This window comes from Fopius arisanus, unplaced genomic scaffold (assembly GCF_000806365.1).
Source record: "Fopius arisanus strain USDA-PBARC FA_bdor unplaced genomic scaffold, ASM80636v1 scaffold00351, whole genome shotgun sequence".
Taxonomy (NCBI): Eukaryota; Metazoa; Arthropoda; class Insecta; order Hymenoptera; family Braconidae; genus Fopius; species Fopius arisanus.
Window position 1 is genome coordinate 15,499 of NW_011888090.1, and position 23,974 is coordinate 39,472.

At 39.2% G+C, this 23,974-nt stretch overlaps 1 protein-coding gene across 3 annotated transcripts; it reads right to left on the reverse strand.

The window, feature by feature from the left end:
• Positions 1 to 8,784: 8,784 nt before the first annotated feature.
• LOC105272865 (uncharacterized) lies at positions 8,785 to 14,021 on the reverse strand. 3 transcript variants are annotated; one of them, XM_011315098.1, is made up of 5 exons: positions 13,938 to 14,021; positions 13,458 to 13,566; positions 12,948 to 13,092; positions 12,840 to 12,883; positions 8,785 to 8,878 (listed from the first exon to the last, which is right to left on the reverse strand). In XM_011315098.1, exons 2-5 carry the CDS (start codon positions 13,512 to 13,514, stop codon positions 8,867 to 8,869), a joined length of 258 nt encoding a protein of 85 aa, XP_011313400.1. In that variant the 5' UTR covers positions 13,515 to 13,566; positions 13,938 to 14,021; the 3' UTR covers positions 8,785 to 8,866. The 3 variants fall into 3 exon arrangements, with proteins under 3 accessions (XP_011313400.1, XP_011313399.1, XP_011313401.1); XM_011315097.1 differs by lacking the exon at positions 8,785 to 8,878 and adding an exon at positions 12,426 to 12,691; XM_011315099.1 differs by lacking the exon at positions 8,785 to 8,878 and adding an exon at positions 12,426 to 12,737.
• Between the last annotated feature and the right edge of the window lie 9,953 nt (positions 14,022 to 23,974).

Genomic DNA, 23,974 nt, shown 5'->3' on the forward strand with positions numbered 1-23,974 from the left:
CATGGAATCGGTTTTGATCTTTTGTCGGACCCGCTGCCCCTCACATGAATGTACGAATCGTTGGAAAAGGGAATGTAATGCAGAGGTAACGGGAGGTTACTGATATTAGCTAGAATAATGTACTATAATAATGAGTGATTAGCCTTCCTTCCAGCTCTTCACTCCCGGAGTCAGCGGTAAAATCATGGAAAAAATTAAGGTTTGGTATCGTTGAACATGGGCTTATGAAAACCCCATGTATTCTCTACCCCCGGGACAGCTGTGACGAGGCAGAATTTTGCCCCCCCCCCCCCCAGGCCCCGTAATTAATACTTATTATTTTTCCTAGGCTAAGTTAGGTTTAAGTTACTCTTTTTTGCCACCGTTGGAGAACCCATTCCCGAGATACTCCTTCCCCCTACCCCATTTCCCCTCGCCATGGTACTCACATCAACCGTGGAAAAGGACGACAACGATGAAGAAGAAACCCCCCCCCCCCGTTTCCCCTCAACGCCGTACTCATCGCAGACTGGCTAAAAGGAGAAAACCCCCCACGAAGAGGCTGGACACAAGAGATTGTTCGGAGGAGAATTTCATTATGTTGGAGATTTGGAGCAAAAAAAAACGAGCATCGCCAGTTGCATCATCAACGTCTTCGTTCCTCATCTAGGATTTCAGGCACATACAGCCCCAGACAGATCTCTTTACACTTTTTGTTTGCGACTTCAATCGTTTTGCTGTTTATTCATTCAGTTGATTTATTTGGGAACTATGAAGACTAGAAAATTGAGCAGTTGTGTTGATGTGTCACTGACAGAAGAAAATCTCGTCGAATTTGTTGACAAGGGCAAGGACTAATGAATGGTAAATTTCTGCAAAACAACATAAGTGTCATGGTGACATTTCTATTTTTTTTATGCGATCTGTTAAACTCTCGTTAATAAATTAATTATTGTAATATTTTCCAGGTGTTTGCATGCATTATAAACAGAACTTTCACAGAAACCGAGTGCAAATAGTCCAGTTCCCATTACTTTCAACGACTTTTCCAATTAATGAATTCTCCAAAGGGACATACAGTTTTTCATTAATAAAATGGCATATGATCATGAATTCTATGTGGAGGCTCTGAAGAGGTGAATCCGGTGAATTACCGTAGTTTCTAGTTGATGTAGATGATTATTGACATTTATTAACTAACGAAACACTCGAATATTTGTGACATTTTTTTTAATTCAAAGCTTCTCAATTTAATAATTTTTTCTGATAATTCACTAAATTTGGCGTTGATATCTATTTAATTTATGTTGTTTTTCTTCTAAAATATATTGTTCATTGTCTTTTTTTGAATAATCTGAGATTATAACATAATTAATTCGAACAATTAGCAACAATAATTAGTGAAAAATTTTCGGATTATCGAAAAAGTTTCGAATGATACGAAATGATATCATGAAATTGATGGAATGAGTGGGTGTAAAAATTAGTTTCAATGTCATTCAATCAACTTTAAATGTATGAAACATCTTGACAGAGATTTGATGTATACACTCAAGAGTACAACTTCAAATTGAAATATTTCAGGACATTCGAGTGTTCAAGCTGTATATGCAAGTTAGCTCTACCAGCTTAAGTAACAAGTGTCCAACGGAGATCTTAATAAGCCAAGGACTGCTGTGGTCATATATATTGAATATTATTACAGCATAGCAGCCGAGTAATTGTATTGGTGACAACTGATCTTCAGATATTAATCATCTAGTCAAATAGTTCGTAGGTGAGACGTGCTGTTCAGAATAGAATATTAAAACTTGTTTTATAGAGATCCTGAATATTCAGGAAAGGAAACGTTTATTTAAATTTCATCCACAAATCACCAATTATCCAGTTTATTCCGTATTTTCTTAATTTAATCTTTTTAAATTAATTTAATTAATTCAATCTTTCTTTCTTTTCCTCTAGGTAAACAGAAGAACATCTAGCATCCTTCTCTGATATGTGCAACATCTTGGAGATCCCCTCAGCTGGTGGTGTCTGTGGACATTTTTTTTGTATCTTTTTACGTCAAAAGGTTTTTTCTATCAGAATAATACGCTTCATTTGTACAGGTACTTATAAACTTAACAGTTGATTAAATTATCTTTCAATAGTATTATGTGGTCTAAATAGTATATTATGCAACACGTGCGTAATATATTTTTTGACTCGTGGGGGGTTTGTAACACGAGCCAAAGGCGGTTAATCCCACGAGTCAAAAAATATATTACGCACGTGTTGCATAATATACTATTATGTCATCGCGCCCGGAATCCGCGATTTAACCGAGCGAAGCGAGGTTAGAATCGCGCGATTACGGGCACCGATGGCATAAAAACAATAATTGATTCTTCTTTCTGGTATTCGAACCAGGATGTTTCCACTGAGTCATGATTACGTGAAAAATGGTGTGGAAATCCCATTTCAGTTCGTGATGGATATTTTTTCAAAAAATTAGTCATTCAAAATTAGTAGAAATTCACTCATGTATACACATATCCATAATATATTCTTATGGGATTTTCCTTCCACTCATATTCTAATGCAGTTTTTTTTGTATTACAACGTTCCATCGAATGGTGATTTTATCTTTCCTTAAAAAGAAGGTGAATTTATTCATTTTTATTAAAAAATAATTCTATCAATGGCTGAGAATCAACGTTGATAAATGTCAAATTTTTATCTAATTGGCGTAAATATTAGTATTATCACATCATTGAAAAAAATTTTTTGTTCTTTTCATCTTTGAATTTTTAGCGATGAAAATCACAGTTAATTGACTGCTAGTCCTTTCATTTAAAGTAGAGAAGTGTTTTAGAAAAGACAACTCAACAAGGAAATACTACGTCCAAATATACCGTCAAAAATTTTTTTGTTGTAAAATATCACCCAACCTACTCATAGTATTTTCATCCACAAAAAAGCTTCATTCTTCAAAATGTTAGCGAATTTCTCATTTTTACAGGGCAGTAGTCTTTGATAATTGACATCGCTATTATTGCATTTTTGCAATCTGCCGCGAAAAATCGATAAAAACGAAATACTAGTCTGGTCGATACTGATAACTTTCAATTGTTATTTAAAAATGGCTGTTGATGGTTGATGATCTAACTCAAAAAGACATTTGGCATTATTGCTGTCTCATTCTTGATGACCCGAATTATATTCTCCAATAGAATATTCCATTTCTGGTAAGTAAAATTGATTACAATAGTTTAAAATCGAAATCGGGATGTAAGATGTGCTCATGTCGTTTGATTGTTTTTTGGGCTGATAGGTTCATCTGATTCCTCTGTCAAGATGCCTCCTGTTTGTAAACTTCCCCGAGACATAGCAATAGATCTGCTCGTAGAGGCTGGTGGCAAATTCAGTGGTGATGGCCCACCTCCTTACAATGATACAATTTGGAAAATATTATCCGATATGACATAATTGGCGAGTGAGTGTTAAAGAGGACAGGGGAGGGATTCTCACAGAGGCTAGGAAAAAACTGAATGCTCAACCATTGAATTTTCTTCAGAAAGAGGCTCCTGCTGAAGAAACTGATAATGAAACAAATGATGAGTCAATTGCCAAAGAAAGGGATTCTGAAGAGGACAATAATGAAGCAGATTTCGATTTGGCACTGAGCCCAGAATAATGGCAGGAAATAAAACCGATGGAGAATGATGATCGCCGAACAACTCATACTTTGAGGCCCAAAGTTTGGGCAAACGTAGTGAGCCTGGCATTCTGGAAGCAGTGGAGACTTCCTTGTGCATTCGTCTTTAAACGAGGAGAAGTCAACGTATCTGACAATCGACTCCACTTCATAAAAATCCAGGAAGTTTGTCGTAGCAAAAAATGCAACAATAGTTTCCGAGGCTATGTCGATAAAGAGCCTTCATCTTTAACAGAAGAGCTGTTAATTCGTGTCAAAACCCGCGATACGTCTGGAGAGGTACACGAGCTAGTGAGACGTCCATTAAATGGCAAAAGGAGAAGACAGCTTGGAAAAGCTGCTCTATCAGAAGGCAGTGCCAACAATGTAAAAAAACAATTGGCCAGAGAAAATCTTAGAAGAGGCGATATAGGTGGCCCAAACGAACCGTCCCTCGATGTTTTGCGTCATGCTAAAAAAGAAGCTATTGCTGAGGAATTAGGCACGAATAGAGTAAAAAATGAAGACATGATCCAAACCATTGAAAGAATGAAATATGAGAAAGAATTCATGGGATCAATTATTGATACTGGATACTGACCATATTTCACTTTTTATGGCACAAGTGAACAAAAGAGTGGAGGCTTACAAGCAGTATCACTATATGCACAGTAAAACCTCCACTATTTCTATCGATTCTACAGACAGTGTAGTAAGAAAATTAAAACGTTCACTTAGGCTGCAATCTGCACATATTTTTTTATACACCATCATGATTCATTTCAACAAGTCTAGCATTTCACTCTTTCAAATGCTGTTGGAGTCTCAAGAGAGTGAAAAAATTGAATTTTCGCTGAGGACTTGGCTGCGAAGTGTCGATTATCAAAAACCAAACGAGGTGGTTATTGATGGTTCTGAGGCCTTAAGAATAGCTTGTTGTAGAGCTTTGAATGATTTATATATCAAGTATTGCATTACGTCACAATATGTTTCGAAGCCACATCAAAATGTCAGCAGGTACCTAGAAGCTTAATATCAACACTCATCCGTCTAGATCTCATTTTATTCAAGTTTGGTGCCGATTGAAATGTTTGAATAATCATCCAGTTCGTCAAGTTCGAGATTTTTACATTCGGCTTATCGCAATCATGATGGATTGCCAAAATTTCCAAGATTTTCTCGAAGTTTTCATGTTTACATGTGTTGTATCATTCCAAGCATTTGAAGATTCCGTTCTAAACTTGAAATCCAACGCAACAAAGAGTCTTGAATACTGCAGAAGCACGAATGAAACTTGAAGACATGATTCGAAAACGCCCTTTGGACGTCGATGAATTCCTGCAAATCCTTGAGCCACCACATGACGAACCCATCCCTCCAGATGTTGAGCTTAGTGAGGAGTTTCCAGACATTGCCGTTTTTTTCAAGAATTTGATGAATGAAGCAGTAGAAACCAGCTCTAAAGGTTCACTTTCGAACTTCTATCGTTTACCTACCTTTTCTATCGTTTATGCAAAAATATTCCCTCTTTGGACTTCAGTTTGTCTTCGATACTATGCTGAACACGCTACAAGCAGCTACAATGAACAGGGGATTCCGGGAAATTAAACGGGATATGTGTAAGAAATTCACGTTGCCAAGATGTGGCTAATTTCCTTCGCATTCATCTTCGACATTTGATTGGAGGGAGTCGGGATTTCTCTGGAGAACTACTCGATTTTAGAGCTCAAGCTAAAAAAGTCCCTGAAACCAAGATGAAAGAGACGAGTGAACAAGGCTCGAAAGTCCGTGAGCGTGAAACGAACCCCAACGATTCAAATTCTCGAGCTGAGGAAAATTGGAGAAATAAAAGGATCAGCTACACTCGATTCAAATGCCTAGATTTGAAGACGACAGAATATTCGGTTCAAGGACTTGATTCACGCGATGACATCGAGAGCATTAACACATACCCCTCGCCCAATCAGCCAAAGTCCCCTCCCCCTGCAGTTTCAGAGTCGTTCCTCACTTCTCCAAACCCAGGAATTCGCAATGCTCCGTCATCTACCCCCGTAAATTCAAGTGATATAATTCCGAATCAGACCACGACACAACCTGCACCTGTTGAGAAATCCTCTTGATCAGAATTTTCAAAAAACAATTCACAAGATGTTAAGAATGGGACACACATGATATCATCGCATCGAATCACCGAGACCGATGGAGCATCCAAAGCATTTCGTGAATCAAACAATAATGGTGTCGGATTGTATGTACCCGAAACACCATCTCCAGATTCAATGCAGTCACATGATCGAGGATGCGAAGGGAATTCGACGTATTCACTTGTAAAAAAACCTTCCAAAAAAAAATTCTTCATGTCATGTCCAGAAGCCGTTGTAGATCTGACTGCAAATAAGGAAAATAGTTCAAAGAAAATACCTTTCAGGGGTAGAACTAAGCGCCGTAATTACTTATTACGGAATGCAGTTTACTGTGGAGCCTACAAGATTGACGGAAAAATGTATTTCATGAGAAGAACATATGCGTTTGATTCCCTCACCTCTATCTTAGTGACAGCAGCTTTGGATGATCATCATTATCGTTGTTTTATGGAGCAAGCCGAGAATAAAACTCTGTCATTCATATTGAAATTTCGTGAAACGGGAGTCACAGCACACTTGTATAAAGAACACTTTCTGCTACTAAAACCTTTTTACGAAGATACCATAACAGTAACTAGTGTGCAAAAAATGACGTTCGTGACTTCTCACATGGCCACGGACAACCCAACGGATTTATGGATAAAATTGTTCGAGTTTCATCCAAGTACTTTCCACACTTCTGAGTGCAATTTGAAAATGTGCGTAGGTGAAATTGAACATAAGGAGACAATCCAGATTGACCATTCAATAATTCGTCGACACGGTTTCAAGGCTCTCCAGAAAGCACTAGAGTTTCATGCTGTCATCTACAACAAGTCATCTACAACAAGACTTGTGTATGTGGACACGCTACTTGCACTGAAGAATCGCAGGGTATTAATCATATTTACGTTGAACTTGGCACAAGAACTGCGCACAATTCATCTCCGATAAGCGTCCGGTTGAATGCTATTCCAGCACAGCTAACATTAGATACCCCTTACAGGTGAGGCGTCATCGTCTTGTATGCGTAAAACTTTTGGATGCATCTCTATCGGCAGTAGTATAATAACTGTAAACCTGATGGAGATGGTGGAATTTTCAGAGAAACTTTATTTGTAGCTAATTTTATTTTTACAGAAACAACTTCTATAAAAAATCTGGTAATCTAAAAAAATGGGACATTCTCCAAAAATTGATTTCGCTCACAAGCTCACATTTTTTCACTCACTAACGATTTCAAAAACTTGTTCTTTTTTTCTGGATTTCATCTTATATTAATCATTTAAATTTAAGCAGTGAAGGAAAAAATCAATGTAGCCGCAGTCTTTTCCGAAATTACTACTGTTTTTACATCAATGGCGTTTTCCAATCGGGAAGTAGTACTAATTTTACGGACTGGTTGAAAGTACGACTTGTTTGACCACATTAGTTCATTTTACCACTTTACTCCTGATTTCTCTTAATCTCTTTTCCAGGCTCGTTGGTGTTATCGTAGAACATGCAGACCATTTCACAGCTTTCTGTCGTTGAGCCTCAGGATACTGGTAAGAATACGACGATGTAAAAGCCTCTACACGTGCATGTAAATCTGAGGAAGAAATCGCACCGACAGGGGCAATTTATATTAAAATTATTTCTGAGAGCATCTAATAAGGACGTGCGATAGTTCAGGATATGGGAACTTTGGCAGGAAAAGATTTGATTCAATTGTATGTTGAATATGCTCAGAATATAAGGAATATTAAAATAGGTGATTTTTTTTGCAGGCATGAAATGACTAACAATGATTCCAGTATAATTTTACGAATTTGTTAAAAAGGAAATGAAGTCTTGATTTTTAAGGGCATGGTAGTCATTTTCTGTAATTGAATGTTAATTTTTTTAAATCGCTACTCAAATTTTCAAAGCTCATCTCTAATTTTCAAAAATGTCGCACGCAATGTCAATGATGGAAACCGTTTATAATCGTTTTGCTGGTCACTGGACTAACCTTTAATTTTTAATTTTTCATCATTTTCGCCAAGTAGCAGTTTCTAGGTTTGAGTATTATTAAAAAACAATCTCATAAAGATCTTTTTGTCGTAGATTCACATTTAATCTGTCTTCATAGAAAAAGTTTGTTAATCAATTTTTTTTAGTCCCTTCCAATTAGGAAACAAAGACACGACTATTTTTGGAAGTAAAATATCGATATTGATTAAAACAAAAACCTTACGATGAGAAATTCTTGACTTGTCATAACGAACACAATTTATTATGAGAAGAAAATGATTTGATGAATCCATTCTAGGTGAATCTCTTTATTCAATAATTTCGTCGCATCAAACTCTAAATATTTGACAAAAATTGTGAAAATTTATTTCCGTTCAGTATCAAATCTCTTTATTCAATATTTGTGCAGCCATGAGCTTCTCAACACAATCAAAGAAGTGATTGTCTGAAAAAAAAATAGCTCCAAACTACAAATCAAATGTCCACAATTTTCATGGTTTGCATGATATCTCAAATTATTTTCCCACTACACTAAAGATCTAAACATGAAATTCCATTATTCGATACTATCTATTGACCATGAGATAGAAAAAAAAAATTAGCCGTTGTTGACGAACTAATTTTGATATTAAAAATCTATGACCAACCAAACACTACGACAGCATTTTCTCTCCACGATTCCATAATTACCTTCTCATATTTCCGATATTGACTCGTTGTGGATGAGCTCTTCAGGATAGTAAACAACGAGTGGTTTCGAGCTCTCTTCTTCGTCTACCTTCGATTGTATTGAGCAGGTTAATATGTTTGGCAGTGCAACTGATCATGCAACAAAATACAGTTGATCCAGTAAAAACTGGCAAATTCTATTTTTTGTAGAAAATTTGACTCCCTACAAAAAAGTTTCTGTGCCATTTTTCTGACTATCTACTGACAATTTACTAATATTGATATTGTCAATTAAGCTAAATTACTCCAAAATGCATTGAATGTTATACCTGATATATTTGATTTGTTGAGACAACTTTCGACAATTTGAATCACTGTCGTAGTCAACATCGAAGAGTTTATAATCAACCGATGCAAGGAATTATTACATCCTTTCCTGAATGATAAATTAATGACGTTTAATAAGGTAATGTTAAAAAAAAGGAATTAGTAGTAGAGTTATCCTCCGCCATCTTGAATTACACCGATAGTCTACATACAAGTGGGGACTTGTTTATTGTAATTACAATAATTAACTGAGAATTTGTCAAGTACAAACGCTAGAATTGGCTAATTATCAAAATACAATCGATTTTGGGGCCAAATAATCCCACATACCCAGGAAAACATAACTTTTAATATGTATCGGCCAAGTACATGGGCCATTTTTTAATTATGTATAAATAAATATTTGGAAGACGAACAAACGATTTTGAATTTCGAACAATCATGTACAGACGTAGTACAAACGACCTGATTATTGCTTTTCTTTGATAATTAATCATCTGTCGGCTATCAATGATCTAAACAATTTGCTACTGAGGAATTGCTGAACTGTTATGCTGGTCAAGTTTTTGGTACAAAATATACAATTCACCGGCTTAGAAAACTCAGAAATTGTTCATTTCGTCGGAAATTTCATAGGCAGTAATGACGACTAACTTTATACCAAATTTCACAGCCCAATCGATCGAGCCGTTTTTGAGAAAGATGTGCACTCGGTGAGTGGGGACGATCACAATTCGGGTGTTGACGTTGCGTTGTAGAATTTTGAATGGGTGAGAATAAGAAAAATATTGAGCATTTGTTGATTATGGCCATAGATCGAGATTCATTTATGCAAGTATCACAGTGACTACTTAATGGCGAAAAAAATGAAATTCGATGACTTAAATAATGAAACCGCATCTGAATTCCACAGGAATGATAAATTGGACTTGGAATTCAACTGTACTCCTCCAGTATTATTGCAATAACTTTTGTCTACTTCTTCATCATATATATATCCTCGTGAGTTTCTGCACTCTCTTTGTTCCTATTAAAGCCATGTGACAAACTATTAAAGAAGCCAGGACATTCAGAATATTCAGATACCTGATGACTCAGTGGAATTTCGATACAATAACACTTCGTGCTTTCTTGGAAGCACTTCTCATCGGCATTTGCTACAGGCTTCTCGCATACAGAGCAATAAAAATGAAAAACAATTTCGTAGCTCGAATTCTTAAGCCATTTTCGGAAGAACTATATATAGTGTCTTGAAACAATTATTGTTGGCGGGACATATTGCGCCAATCAGAAGTAATAAATCAATTAAGGCTGAATTGCATAAGTTGTGCTTCAAGATTGTAACAGAAGATCGACGATAGTTATTACCTTCGCCCGTTCCCGTGCTCGCATCCTAAAATCCAATCGAATTACTGCGGGCGCCAGCTAGCTTTTTATAGGCCAAAACCTAACGAAAACCGAAAGAACCGAAACAAAGGCCAGGAGGGGGGGGGGGGGTGCTCTGCCTTGCCCGAGGTCAGCCGACCTCATCAAACCTAAAATCCCGAAATATCCAAAAACAAGAGCACGAAAGGACAGGACGAGTGGGGTTGGGACTCGTCCTCGCGACAACACAAAATCCGTAAATCCATAAATCCAAAAACCGGGGAGTCCGTACTCCCAGAACTAGAACGATAACCTCATTACCGTAAAACTACCCGCGAGAAGCTAGAAGCCGATGACGAATGGAACGGAAGCGGGAAGACCTGGGTTGCTCAGGATGCTAGGTCGTGGAGAGAGGGCCAGGCTCCACGGATACGCGACTCTAATAACCGAAATCTAGACCGAAAAATAATACAGAGAACAGATCGTGGTTCGGGATACCGAGAGCATACTTGCGGGGTTCGGGGACGCTGAGGGCGACCTCTGAGAACACCTCGCCGAGAGAGCGACGTAAGATAGCGCAGTGCCGGGAGGCCGAGAGCGTGGGGATTACTCACCCAAAAGCACACCATCGAGAGCGTGACGGGCCCACTAGGGTGGCCCCAAATGTAGAGAGCCTAACTGAGGAGAGGGTGACTCTCGCCCGGAGAACATCACCAGGAAGAACATGACCCTCACCTAGAGAACACCAGCCGAGGAGGGTATTGCCCTCACTCAGAGAGTGCTCCCGGGGAGAGGATGATCCTCACCTAGAGAGCGTAGAAGACCAATGCTGGGCATTGGGAGCCGGCTAAGGGCTCGAGAGAGAGCTGCCAGTGGTCCGCACTGGGAGCCAGCCGAAGCGGCCCTGCCGAGTGAGTGGGCAGTGTCGGCAGTAGTGCCGATGTACCCAACTCTCGACTACGGCTGGGTGAACTGCCGTGTGCCGGGACGTGCTGCCCTCGCCGCAGGGAGGATATCGATTAATGCTCGTGAGTTTATGTAGAGAAAGATATAAATTTTATCAGATAGAGTTACCGTTTATCACGTGTCCAAGGACCCAACACTGTGAGCAAGAGCGGGAACTCTTTTCATTTTCTACTTGGCATGCAGTCCGCTGCGACCTCATATAGATTTCCTTGAACTGACGGGATCTCCTGAAAGAACTGCATCGTATCATTGGAGCACACAGAAAAGGAAAGGAAACGAATCGGAGCCAACTTTCTCGGTAAGCTAACGTGTTCCGGCCCAAGTTCCCTGGATAGAATAATGATGATGAGAGGAAGTAGAGAATCGAGAGAGAAGTTGGGGATTAATCACTGATTAGCATATTAATAGGGTAAGTTCAAGAAATTTACGATTTTTTGTAAACGAAAACTTTGACACGCGATTTCTCGGATTTCCATTTTTATGATTTTTTTAAATTGGCGGGTAAGATAGGAAAAAAAGTAAACGTCCTATCAAAACGAATCAGGGATACAGGAATACAGGTATCATTAAACAGTATATCCAAAATTTAATTACTTAAATAGTGCTTTGCAAAAACAACTCGGAAAATTTCCAAGTTGCTATTCGCCCTTGAATGGCCGCTGCAATCCTCAGACATTCTTAAGTGAATCCGTAAAAACTGTTTTCCCTTCATACAAAAAGAAACTATTACCCCAGGTAATACTAAAAGTCGCGATTCGCCCAGTGGCCGTTGCAGACACAAAAACCATATGAGACGAGCTTTTGCTTTTTTGTTTTTAATATAAATGGAAAAAAAAACATATATATATTTAAATACCAATGAAAAGCAACAATATTTCTACAAATATATCTTATTGATTTTTCACCCCGGTACCCGCGGTGAATCTCCGAAATCCAGAACAGCTAAACAAAAAAAAGGAGAGACAATCTATACCCTCTGAAAAACGAAAAAAATTTTAAAGAAATTGTGACCTGAAAAATGCAGGCCTGTGACGAGAGGAGCAGAAACAACGCACAAGAGATATTGTCCAAATCAAGGACCAATAAAAAAAAAAATTCTTCAAAACAGATAAAGGTCAGTGGAATAAATAAAAACCTTCTATTCTCTTCCCCGGAGGTCGTTCGCCACTCCAAAAAAAAGGAGTACAATTTTAGGAAAAAAATGTGCTTTTTCAGAAAATTTTCAATACCAGTTTCGGGAATTAAAATTCATCAACCTAGTTTCCTCTAATAATAAAAATCACGAAACCAAAAACCACGTAAGTGATTACTCGTTGAACCTCGGCGATGATTACTTGACGAAAAAGAAATATGAAAATCTATTAATTCCTTTACCGAAATCAATGGAAAATAAATGTCTACTCAATCAACCATCTAATTATTTCTCATTATTTTGAAAAATTCCGGAAAAAACGTAACAGGTGTGTGGTTTCGTTCGTGTCCGGGTAGCTCGAATCCATTTCTACCGCTACTATGCCCCGCTGACCCACACCATTGAGGAGTTTACTGCTTTTCCCGATCGGTTGTCCACGGACGTGAGACAGCACTCCTCCTCAAAATCCAAATATATATTCAATCGGACATTAAACATTTCATTGCTCCGGTGATGTCCAAGAATATTCGAAAATAGAAACGGAAAATAATTAGTTATCTCGCTAAAAATGGTTATAAATAAGTAAAATAATTAACTGCATAGTTACCCGTGTAAACAGAGAAACCTGCATACTGGGAACTCCAGACAATCCTGCAAAAAGAGAGAGAATATTAATAGATATAATATTGTAATAATAAGAGTAAACATTACTTACCATGGGCAACATAACTCCACCTGTTAAAATTATCCTTGACGGCTCCACTACAGCGCATAAGTATTGTCCCATAACAGCAGGCGAGTAATTGCCGCCGAATTATCCAAATAGCGATTGCCACGCCATCACGCAGGAGAACCTGATACTATTATAAATTCAAACGAATACAAATTCAAAGACATTGATTCTAATACAAATTCAATCCAAAAGGATTCAATACAACGCAATATCCTATGAACGAAATTAATACGAGACATTAAACAATTTTACATGCATCAAGAGCAACAAGCACAAGAATGAAAAAGGATCAATTATGTCCAAAGACGACCGAACAGAAATTATCACCTTAGTGTTGCGGATCACTAAGTTTTGAATTCAATCATTATATGCATAACCAAATAAAATACGGGACCAAGAAGAAGCCCACGAAATCAAATACAAATAATATACGGGATCAAAAAGAGCCTACAAATGCAAAATATAAATAGTGATGATTGTGAATGAACTGACCTGCGATGTGGAGGCAGGATCAAACCGTGATGATGAGGGATAGTCAACTGAAGACATATAGCAAAACTTTCCAATTCCAAAGCTTAGCGACGAAATGCAGCCACTGAAACTGAAAATAATCCAATTACAATGATAATGAATTACATTGCAAATAAATTATAATAAATGAATGTTATTTCAGGCAAATTTAAGACCTGACACAGAATCAATTATAATGCAAATGAATTATAATAAATCAATATTATTTCATGAAAGTTTAAGACCTGGCACAGAATCAATTATTATTTCAGGCAAGCTTAAGACCTGACAGAGAAACAGAATAAATTTTACTCAGGTATGTCTAAGACCTGAAACATAAACATATACAAAAACAAGGAGAAAATGTGATAATATCGAGTTTGGTACTTTAGCCTCAGAAAATAAATAAAAGAATGAAGAAGACAAGATATGACATAGGAGGGGCGTAACAGAATTTGTCACCTTGGCACGGCTAGTTAATTCCATCTATTCCAGGACCAATGTGACCGTCTGGAAGGTTCTACGACTCTAACAGCTACGCAGCATCCCTGGACTATGGCACAATCAATCGTAGAAATACCACTGAGAAGGCCACTAATTTGATGAACAGGATTAGGCGAGTCGCCGACGTCAGCATGCCCTACCACCCGTCGGTCACCTGTATACTGCTGGAATGACGAAATTGCTACCCTGCGGGCGGAGTGTAACGCGGCCAGGAGACTGGCGCAGCACGCTTCGATGAGGCAAGAACGACGCACGCTAGAGGAAAGCTTGCAAGAAAGCACTTCGCCAATTTGCGAAAGCGGATCAAACATAGCAAAGTTATCGCATGGAGGGATATCGGATTGCTCAGGTGGAGGATGACCTGTGGGGCAGGCCGTATACGGTGGTCATGGCGTGACTCAAATTTGAAGCTATGCCATCGCCTACGTTTCCTGTCCTGCTGGAGAGGATAGTCCAAAAGCATTTCCCCAGACAAGTCGACTTCCAGCTTACTAAGGCGGACGGAGTCACAACCGATACCACCGATTACGAAAAACGAGCAGATGGAAGCGTGTAACCGAGTGGGGAACACTAAGGGCCGGGCCCCGATAACGTCCCGAACGTAGCAATAAAGACCGCTATTCACGCCGTGCCAGACCAATTTATAGATATGTCCACTAGTTGCATCATGGAGGGTACTTTCTCCACAGCGTCGAAGAGGCAGAGACTGGTTCTTGTGACATGCGCCTAAGCCGCTTCCCTCCACTCCCCTGTGAGAGAGACAGATGGAGATAGATCCTGCTCCGGAAGGAAAAGAAGTCACCGGACGACCCAACCTCACATCGCCTTTTTTGCATGCTGGACACAGCAAGGAAGATTCTCTAGAACGGATTGTCCATACACGGATTGAACCCATCGTTGATCAGCTGCTGGCGGACAATCGTAATGAGTTGAGGAGAGGTAGGTAAACTCTTGGGGCCATATACTTGGTGATGTCTTCAGCATGTCTCCCGTTCCTCTGAAACATCATGTATGACGGACGGCTGAGGCTAATGCTTCCCCAAAATGTTCGGCTGGTGGCGCTTGCAGGCGATGTAGCTGTGGTGATAGTCAGGAAACAGCTTGACACATCCGCCTGACATTCGAAAGAACTTATGAAGAGATGCAGCGCTGGATGGAAACAGTAGGGCTTTGCCTAGCGGAACATAAGATGGAGGCAGTGCTGATTTCGGGTCGGCGGACCTGGGAAACCTTCGAGCTGCGAGTCGGTAACTTCGTTCTCGCCTCCCAACCGTACATACTCCTTGGGATGATTAATGATGCCCGGCTCAACTTTATGCAACAAGGGGAACACTCCACCACCACCACCAACGCCTCCGGAGTCCGGTCAGCACTCTCGCGACTCATGTCAAATATTGGTTGACCTAAACAGCAGAGGAGAGCGCTGTTTGCATCAGTTAGTACGTAGATGCTTACCTATAGTTTCTCCATCTGGGTGGATATGTGCTAAGGACGTAGGAGACCAGGCGTTAGATGGCAGCGGGATATAGGTTGAGTGCGCTTAGGGTAGCGATCACCTATAGTACGTTGTCAGACAACCCAATCGGTGTCATCGCTGGCATGATGCCGATAGAAATACTGACGGAGGAGAGGAGGAGTTCACTCTACCGACGAAGGGAGCACGGGTCAGCGTGCTCACTCCAAACTTCACGGGATAACGGATCCGCAATGGAGACGATTACGATAGCAAGAGCTAAGAGCCTTGAGAGACGGTGAACCAAGTGGGCTACCCCTTTGAAAGGAAGATGAGCGCATCGACTAATCTCGGAAGTGGGTATTTGGATCAGCAAACAGCATGTGGGGAGGTGAATTTCTAACTCATCCACCTGCTCTCAAGGCATGGATGCTTCCGGGCATACCTACATCGATTTGGGCAGATGACTACCCTGACTGCCCGATTCGCTGACGACCGGAGGAACTGGGCAAATTGGTCGAGATTTCCCGAAAACCTCTTTAAAAAAGCCTTTCTCCCCCTTCTCAGAAATAGCAGTAGTATCGCCCTTCGTACCTGAATCTGACAGACAGTTTGCTCCTACCAAAAGCTTACGAAACTTGAAAGAGATTCTTATATTAGAATGCTTAAAAAAAATCGTATATTAGAATGCTTTTCTGGGGTTTCGACTTAAATCGACGATCCCTATTATCCTGAAGTGCAACATCACTGCTAATTACTCTACTCAACCCTACGTTATTTTTCGAGCTATAAGTGACTTTGTTTTCTCACTATCAGACTTGAGCTGGATTGAACTTTACCATCGTTATTGCTTTGGCTCAAGCATCGCCCGTCTTCTTGAGCTTGGATTCCCGTCCGGGCCTGGCCTGGACCCTTAAGGTGTTCGAAGGGGATACCCTGTCGGGGATACCCTGTCGGAGATGCCCTGATCTTTCCGGCTCTCGAGTCTCCTCTTCTTGCCCCGCCTCTCCGCTGCTTTCTGCCGACGCCGCCACCGATGCATTCAACACTTCCTGATTGCAATTGACCACTACCTCGTTGATGACGGTGTCTTGCAATTCTGTCTGTGGCTCCGCTGTCTGGCACCGACCACATTGGTTTACGAAAGTCAGAATGTGTTTTGACAAATTCGACCAGTAGCTTTGGGCTATTCTATAGAATATGGTACCTTGAATTTCATCAACTCTATCGACCATCAGGCCAACCGCCCAATGGGATTTCACAATTGTGTAAAAGAGGCTCCTGTGATTGGTGATGACAGTAAAATCTTATCCCTCGAGGTTGCAGCGGAACTTCCGGATGGCCCGATAACAGCCATGTACTTCGGTTTCGTCGTAGTATAGATTTCTGGATCGCCAAGCCTACTGACATACACCATGCACCTCGCACCTATCATCCCTCTATGGGAGCCGACACTGAGCGGCTTTTTAGCATCTCGAAGGCGGTATCCGATCAGCGGTCCATCTCTAGGGCGGATTCTTCCTTGAGCCGCCTCAGGTTCTGGGTGGTCGGGCAGTCCACAATAGCTGAAGTCCTTCTTAGAGTCTACTTGAACTTCATTCTCATTTACGAAAAATCCAAGGTATTTCACTTAGGACCTCTAGAACTTGCTTTTCTTTCGATTAAACACCAGTCTAGCTTCCCAGATGTTTTCCAACACCCTTTGAAGCTCGAGGTGTTTTTTTTCATTTTTTTGTTATAATTCCATCTATGAAGGTAAGTTAAAATTCGAGTAAGGCCTCTAGGAGACTCCACTCATTGGCAAGTGTCCGAACCGAAAATTGACTTCTCCTTCCGACACTGATGATATGTTTAATGTCCCGAAATACCCTCAGTTAGGGTAAAACTCTTGATATCGAAATTCATCGAGAAGAGGAGAGGTAAAAATAATTTTCGGTACACCTGGAGAATCCTAGATGATTCCGATGACGCGAAGCCCATACTAATTGAATAGACGCTGTGACGTAATTTTCAGAGGTTCACGGAAACCTTTGTCTATTAACCTGCCCTCTGGTACGAAAACACCCGGAAAATAAAATCGGAAATAATAACAGGTATCTGCTCATTTATCGCAATGACCACCGTTAAAATCCTCCTCGGCTTTCAGCCTCTAATTTCCTTGCTGCTCGATACGTAGAGATTTAAAATCAAATAGAAGCTGAAAGGGGATGCAACTGGGATAAAGAAAAAAATAAAATAAAATAAAATAAAATCCTCTCAAATCGACTGAGCGTTATTAAACCCACAATGTAATGTTAAGTAGGTCACTATTGTCTGATCAAAATAATCAAATAGTTGAAGAAATCAGAAATAATAGAATAATAAAGAACGTCACGAGACTCTATTGTTACTAGTCAGAAAAGTCAAATGTTTTCATCAGAAATCATTTGAAGGAAATGGTCGAAGTAATTCAGTGATTCGAAACAATGCCGCGAACATGGAAAGTCCACGTGACCCGAACAAGAGAAAGATACAATAAATACCTAAATCGGAGACAAACACTTTCAAGGTCACGAGACTTTCAAAACAAATTAAATGAAATAAAAGAAAATTTAGTGACCAGAAAATGATCAAAATTCACGACACTAACAAATTTTTAACGGTCGCGAAACTCCAACAATTCAAGAAATTAATTCTGTCAAATAATCACATGAATAATAGAATTATTAAAAATCAAATCGAATTAAAAATCACAAGTTAATCTGAGAGAGGGAGCAAAAAAGTTACTGATCGAAATGGCCAGAGATTCTTTAATACGAATTTCAACGTATACTCCTGCGGCCTCGGATCGTGAACATCAATTACAGAAAATCACAGAATCAGAAAGCCCAGAACAAAATAATTAATAAAACGAAAGAAACGGCCACCATGCTTCCCCAGAGACTCGATAAGCCCTCCAAAAACTCAGCAGATTCAAACTAATATTCCAAATAAAATTAATAAAATATTCTCCTCTCTCAGGACTCTGGCCATTGAAGGTGATTTCCCGTATGGTGAAAGTCGAATAACGCGAAACGGTAGAGGAACAGTAACTGGTCAAAATACCACGTTATAACGCAAACGATGTATGGAACCCAGGGGTCCAAAGTCTGCTAGAGATATTTGGCTCAGGACACCCTGGCCTGAGGAACGACCTGGAGAGAAGAGCTCTGCACTACCCGGTCAACCGATGATCAAGGCATTTTCAAGAGGCATATTCTACCTGGAGATTACCCCGAGACCGTCAATTTTGCAAATTTCCTTACTATTTCGATGCTCTTATTTCAGCTCGAGAGATTCATCTCCAACAGTCTCTATTTTTTAAATTGTTTAAATTTCTGGAAAAAAATTGTTAAATTTCTATAGAATTATTTGTTGATTGATTTGAAATTCATAGGCGAAATTATTGAAAAATTTTGAGTCATATGATTAATGTCGATAATTATTATTATTATGGGTTGTAAATATTGAAAAAATCATGGTGAGAAAACAAAAATCATTGTTAGGACGACGCCATTTTCGCCAAATTTCGGGATATTTCTCCTCCCTTTTTTAAAGCTCAGGTATTGTGAAACGTATCGGCTGAAGCTTGAGCAGCCTTGCCTCCCGGCTGACGCATCGTTAAGTTGAGTTTTTTGAGGAGAGAACATGGTTCTCACATTTTGAGTCTAGTTTGAGTATTTTTGACGTCTTTTTGTCCTACCTGTAGGAAGGATGTGGTGGGGCGAATGAACGGTTGGGCAAAGCCGATTCATTTGTAATTTTGAGAAAATATAGCGTTTTTTGAGGAGCATTGTGGCCATGTTATGGCGTTCGTTGTGAAGTGTTTTTGTGTTGTGGGAATTTGACAATTCCATCTGCAGTTTAGAGTCGAGTTGAGAGTCAAGTTTCATATCAGTATTATATTATATTATTTTGTTATTTTGTCGTTTGCATATTATAGTTAAATTCAGATATCCAATATTTTTGTATGGTTGATTAGCCTAAAAAGTATTCGATATATTTTCTTTTATCGTGTTCATTTCTTTTTATCGTGACGGGGACACGATAACCCGAGATTAATATTTTGTATTCTTTTTTTGTTCAATTTTCTATTTTTTTGGGTGAATTATAATATTTTAATTTTTGAATTGGAAAACCTGTCTTTTTTGTCGAGATACAGTAGAATCCCAGAGAGGGGGTATCATTTCGCGTCCTCCTTGTGACAAGTACAGTCTACTCTCTTAAGGGGCTGCCAGCCATTTTTAGTTGTTGGGGTTGAAGATTTTGAGTTGATCTAAAGGGAATCAGTGCCTCTCGTAAAACTGTTTCACTGAGTGGTACTCAGTTGGCAATCGTTTGCTGTTGCGTAGATTGATTCTGATAACTGTGTAGAGGCAGAAAACGTTAGATGGTCCTGACTATCCCACATTCCTTTATGCCCAATGTTGACCACTGTAGTGTTTACAATATTCGTTTCATGAAGAAATCTGGCAATATAGTGAAATTTCCCTCGACAAGGCATGCAGGTCCGGATCCTCACTTGAGGGGCTCCAGTGACCTGAAACTCCCATCTCGGGGACTGTTTCGTAATATCATCGATGTCCAGAAGGACGCTGATACCACTTCCTTTTTTCGTCTAGTGACCGTTCTGGTCTCGCGAGCTCGTTCACCTGTTAGTGCAAATGATGTTGATTTCCTTATCACCGTCAACGGAATATCCTCTGCGACGTAATTTTCGGAGGTTCACGAAACCCTCCGTCCACTAGCCCGCCCTCTGGCATCAAAACCCCAACAGAAAAAAAATCAGTAATCAAAATTGTTGGCGTCACGTCATTTAACGGAATAACCACCGCATCCAAACTCCTTCTCCACTTTCAGCCTCAATAGCTCCAGCAGCTCAATTCTAGCTCACCAGAGATTTAATTAATCGGAAGCTGAAAGGGAATGCAACTGGGATTCTCAGCAAAATAAATAAATTATCAAAATTGTCGAGAAGAACATTGCTTAATAAAAAACAATCAAACTCGATACGATAAAAAATAAATAAATAAATAAATCCCCTTAAATCACCTAAGCGTTACCGCACACAATTCAATTTGTTGAGGACACTGTCGTCTACTTAGAAAGAAAAATATTTGTTTTTTTATATTTTCTGAAGTCGAATTATGTGAATAAAAAAAAACAAATAAATAAAATACAATCATAAGGTAGTCAAGTAAGTCAGAATAATTAAATATTAAAGAACTGGCTCACGACACTCAAGTTGCGAATGTCAGAAAAGAAATGATAAATTAATTAAAACAACTGAATTACGAAACTCAATTGCTAACGTCGGACAAGTCACAAAGTTTTATCAGAAATAATTTTCAAGAAATTGTCACATCAGTTCAATGACTCGAAACAGTACCGCGAAAATTGATAACTCTACGTGACCTCGAACACTCAAAATATACAGAATAAATACAAATCAGAAACAAATTCTCACGAAGTCACGAGACCTTGAAATTAAATAAAATCTAATACAATTCAATGGCGAGATTCTAATGACTTTCATGACACAATTTTATCTAACAAAAGTCGCGAAACTAATCAATCTAACATAACTCAATAAAAATTAAAAAAAAATTATTTAACACTCAGATTGAGAGAGAAAGGGAGACAAATTCACTGATAGGATATGGTCTGAAATCGTCCAATAAAACAATTCGCGAACAGTCCTTCAGGACTCGGGTCTACGAAACACCAAAAAAAAAATATAATCCTTACCCACAATCAATCAAATAATTAAAAACAAAATAAACGGCCACCGCGCTCACCCAATAAATCCAGTTGAATGCTCCAAAAACTTGAGTATGTTCAACGGCGGCGAAATGGCGTACTCCGAAATTTGATTGGCGTCCTTTTCTGTAATTTTTGACACTAGACAATTACTAATATTTGATTTTTCATTTTTTCACCCATGTTTGGGAGCCAATAGTCCCTCCTGACTGCATCATACACATTCTCTAATCCCATGTGAGCTAACTCACCTGATTTCTTCCCAACATTTCACTCTCCTTTTTTTCAGGTACATAAAAAAGCAATTAATCATTTTTTTTTCGAGAAATAAGTCCATTTCTCATTTCAAACAACATGTCTTCTGATTCCTCAAGTTTTGTACGCAGTTGCATAATGTTTTTATCCTTATTGTGACAAACAGCTAAAGTTAGTTCGAAAGGATTTTCTTCGAGGATGAGGAGTGCTGCATTTTTGTGCTAGATCTAGGTTCAGTTTCATAATCATAGTGCAATAATTCCAGTGTCCACTTTTCGATACGAGGACATACATCTTTCATTTCAAGCGTCATTTTTAAAGCAGCACAATCAGTAACAGTTTTAAAATGACGCCCTTGCAAATAAAGACGAAAACGCCTCCATGTATAAATAATAGCGAGTGTTTGCAGCTCGAAGCTGTGCTGGAAAGCGTTCAACTTTAATTGTAGCTTTAGAAAAATAGAAAATCGGGGGGAATTTCAAATCTTTCTTCCTTCGCATTAATGCTGCGCCAAAACCCTTTCAACGCTCCATTTCATTATTGGAGTCACAAATACTCAGAACAAAGGCTTTACATAATTTTCTTTTCAATATTTCGGAAGAATTCATTTCGCAACTACCAAAATTAAATCTAACATTTTTGCGAACAAGATCATAAAGTTGTCTTGCTAGCAACGAGAAATCACTCAGCTATGCATTAATAAATCTTTGGAAACGAAGAGGCCTGCCTTTAAGCCAAAGGGCGTTGGAGTATATTCATAAACACCGAATGGAGTTGTGAAAGCTGTATATAATAGAAACATTCGCCATTTTAATATGAAAAAACCAATTCTTCAAATACTAAATACTAAAGTATTTTTTATCTCGCAATAAATGAATGTGGTCTTCTATTAATGGGAATCATATTGTTCAAATGTCTATAATCCATGCATAATCTTGACGCGCTATTTTTTTTCGACAATTTCAAAAGTTTAGGATTTTTAATATTCAAATTAAGATCTATAATCAACCTGCAGTCTTAGGGGTCTTGGTGCATCGATGAAACCCCCTAAAACATCGCGACCCAACATGATTGGTGTCGTCATCGTTGTATCGGCCACTATTAAGAGAGTCTGACCCTCTCTAATCTCACCATCAATCTCATCAATGGTGATATTCAATCAAACTTAATACCTTTACAATAAGTTGTGGCACGTCAATGCCTTTGAATTTTCTTACAAATTCATTTGCCTCTCTACTTAATTTTTGCGGAATAATACTTACTTTTATAAAACTAACTCTACTGCTTGTGTCAAATAAAGACAAGAGTTGCATTTTGCGTGAAATACCATGGTCAAAAATGTCATACCAAATGTTTCCATTAAAAGTTGTAATGATTTTTCCTCTATGGCCTCAGCAAATACTCAAAAAACCTAGCCCATTGAATCGATATCCAAAAACACGGCCAAAACCATTACCTTCGTTCTCGCAACTCCCACGACTCTGGAACGACAAAACCATAGAAATCTAAACGAAACTCCGGGGGTAATCAGCAGCTCATTCAACTCCTCAAAAATGTGTTTAGGGCGCCAGCCCATTTTTAACTACGCGGAATCGCCGAACCGCAACCGTAACTCTAACCGTATTCAAAACTCAATTTTTCACTGATCATTCCCAGAATTTCCTATCAACACAAACTAAACCTAGAGCCGTGGAGGTACAAGGGGTACGGGACTGCTCGGTTGCTCAGTGTGCGGGTCGTGGAGAGAGGGGTGGATTCGTGGACGAAAGTATCATTTATCAAAATCGGAATGGTCTCGAGAGTCTGAATCAACATTGAAGAATTTGTGGCGACAAGGATGGGAGTAGGAAAAAGAAAAAAAAACAGTCACTATTATACTTACATGTTTCACTATTCATCCAAAATAATTTTTTTTTTACCACCAAGAATCGTAACGTATGTAAACGCTTAAGGCCCGGTTGGAGGGATTTCTGCCCGACATGCCCCTAGAAAATTCCCTAGGAAACGGATCAAAATTGACTGTTTACGGCGTTACTAATTACGACCGTAGTATTAGATGAAAAAATCCAATTTTGGTCCTAAAAAATCAATCATTTATTTCGGTAAGTCGGAAATTAGGTCTGGAAGCGGAAAAAAGAATGGAAGTATTTTTTTTAGTGATTGCAAAATCACATAAAAAAACACTATCGTTGCCCCCTGTCCAAATTGCAACACCGTGGCACACTGTCAATATGGCGTGGCTAACTGTCACTCACAAGAACACTTATTATAATTTGTTCACACACTGGACACTTCTCAAACCTAATTTCCGACCCGTGAACACTAATGCACTATTTTTTAAAATTATTCCCGGAACAATTCGACGGCTTCTCTCCGCGTAGTTAGTAACGCCGCAATTGAGGCGATCAGCTGTCAATTTTAGGGAAACGAAGTTCAGACAGATGGCGATAGTGTGGCCTCTCAATCTCGGAGAGGCGAAAATGAGTTTCACGGCAGAAGTGATCAGGAG

What these genes read in the sequence shown, in the direction of transcription:
- LOC105272865 (XM_011315097.1), bottom strand. Translation starts at nt 13,514, where the DNA reads ATGTCTTCAGTTGACTATCCCTCATCATCACGGTTTGATCCTGCCTCC. An exon ending in GTGGAGTTATGTTGCCCATG is followed by an intron (nt 12,884 to 12,947) that starts GTAAGTAATGTT and finishes CTCTTTTTGCAG; the next exon opens with GATTGTCTGGAGTTCCCAGT. An exon ending in AGGTTTCTCTGTTTACACGG is followed by an intron (nt 12,692 to 12,839) that starts GTAACTATGCAG and finishes TTGGATTTTGAG; the next exon opens with GAGGAGTGCTGTCTCACGTC.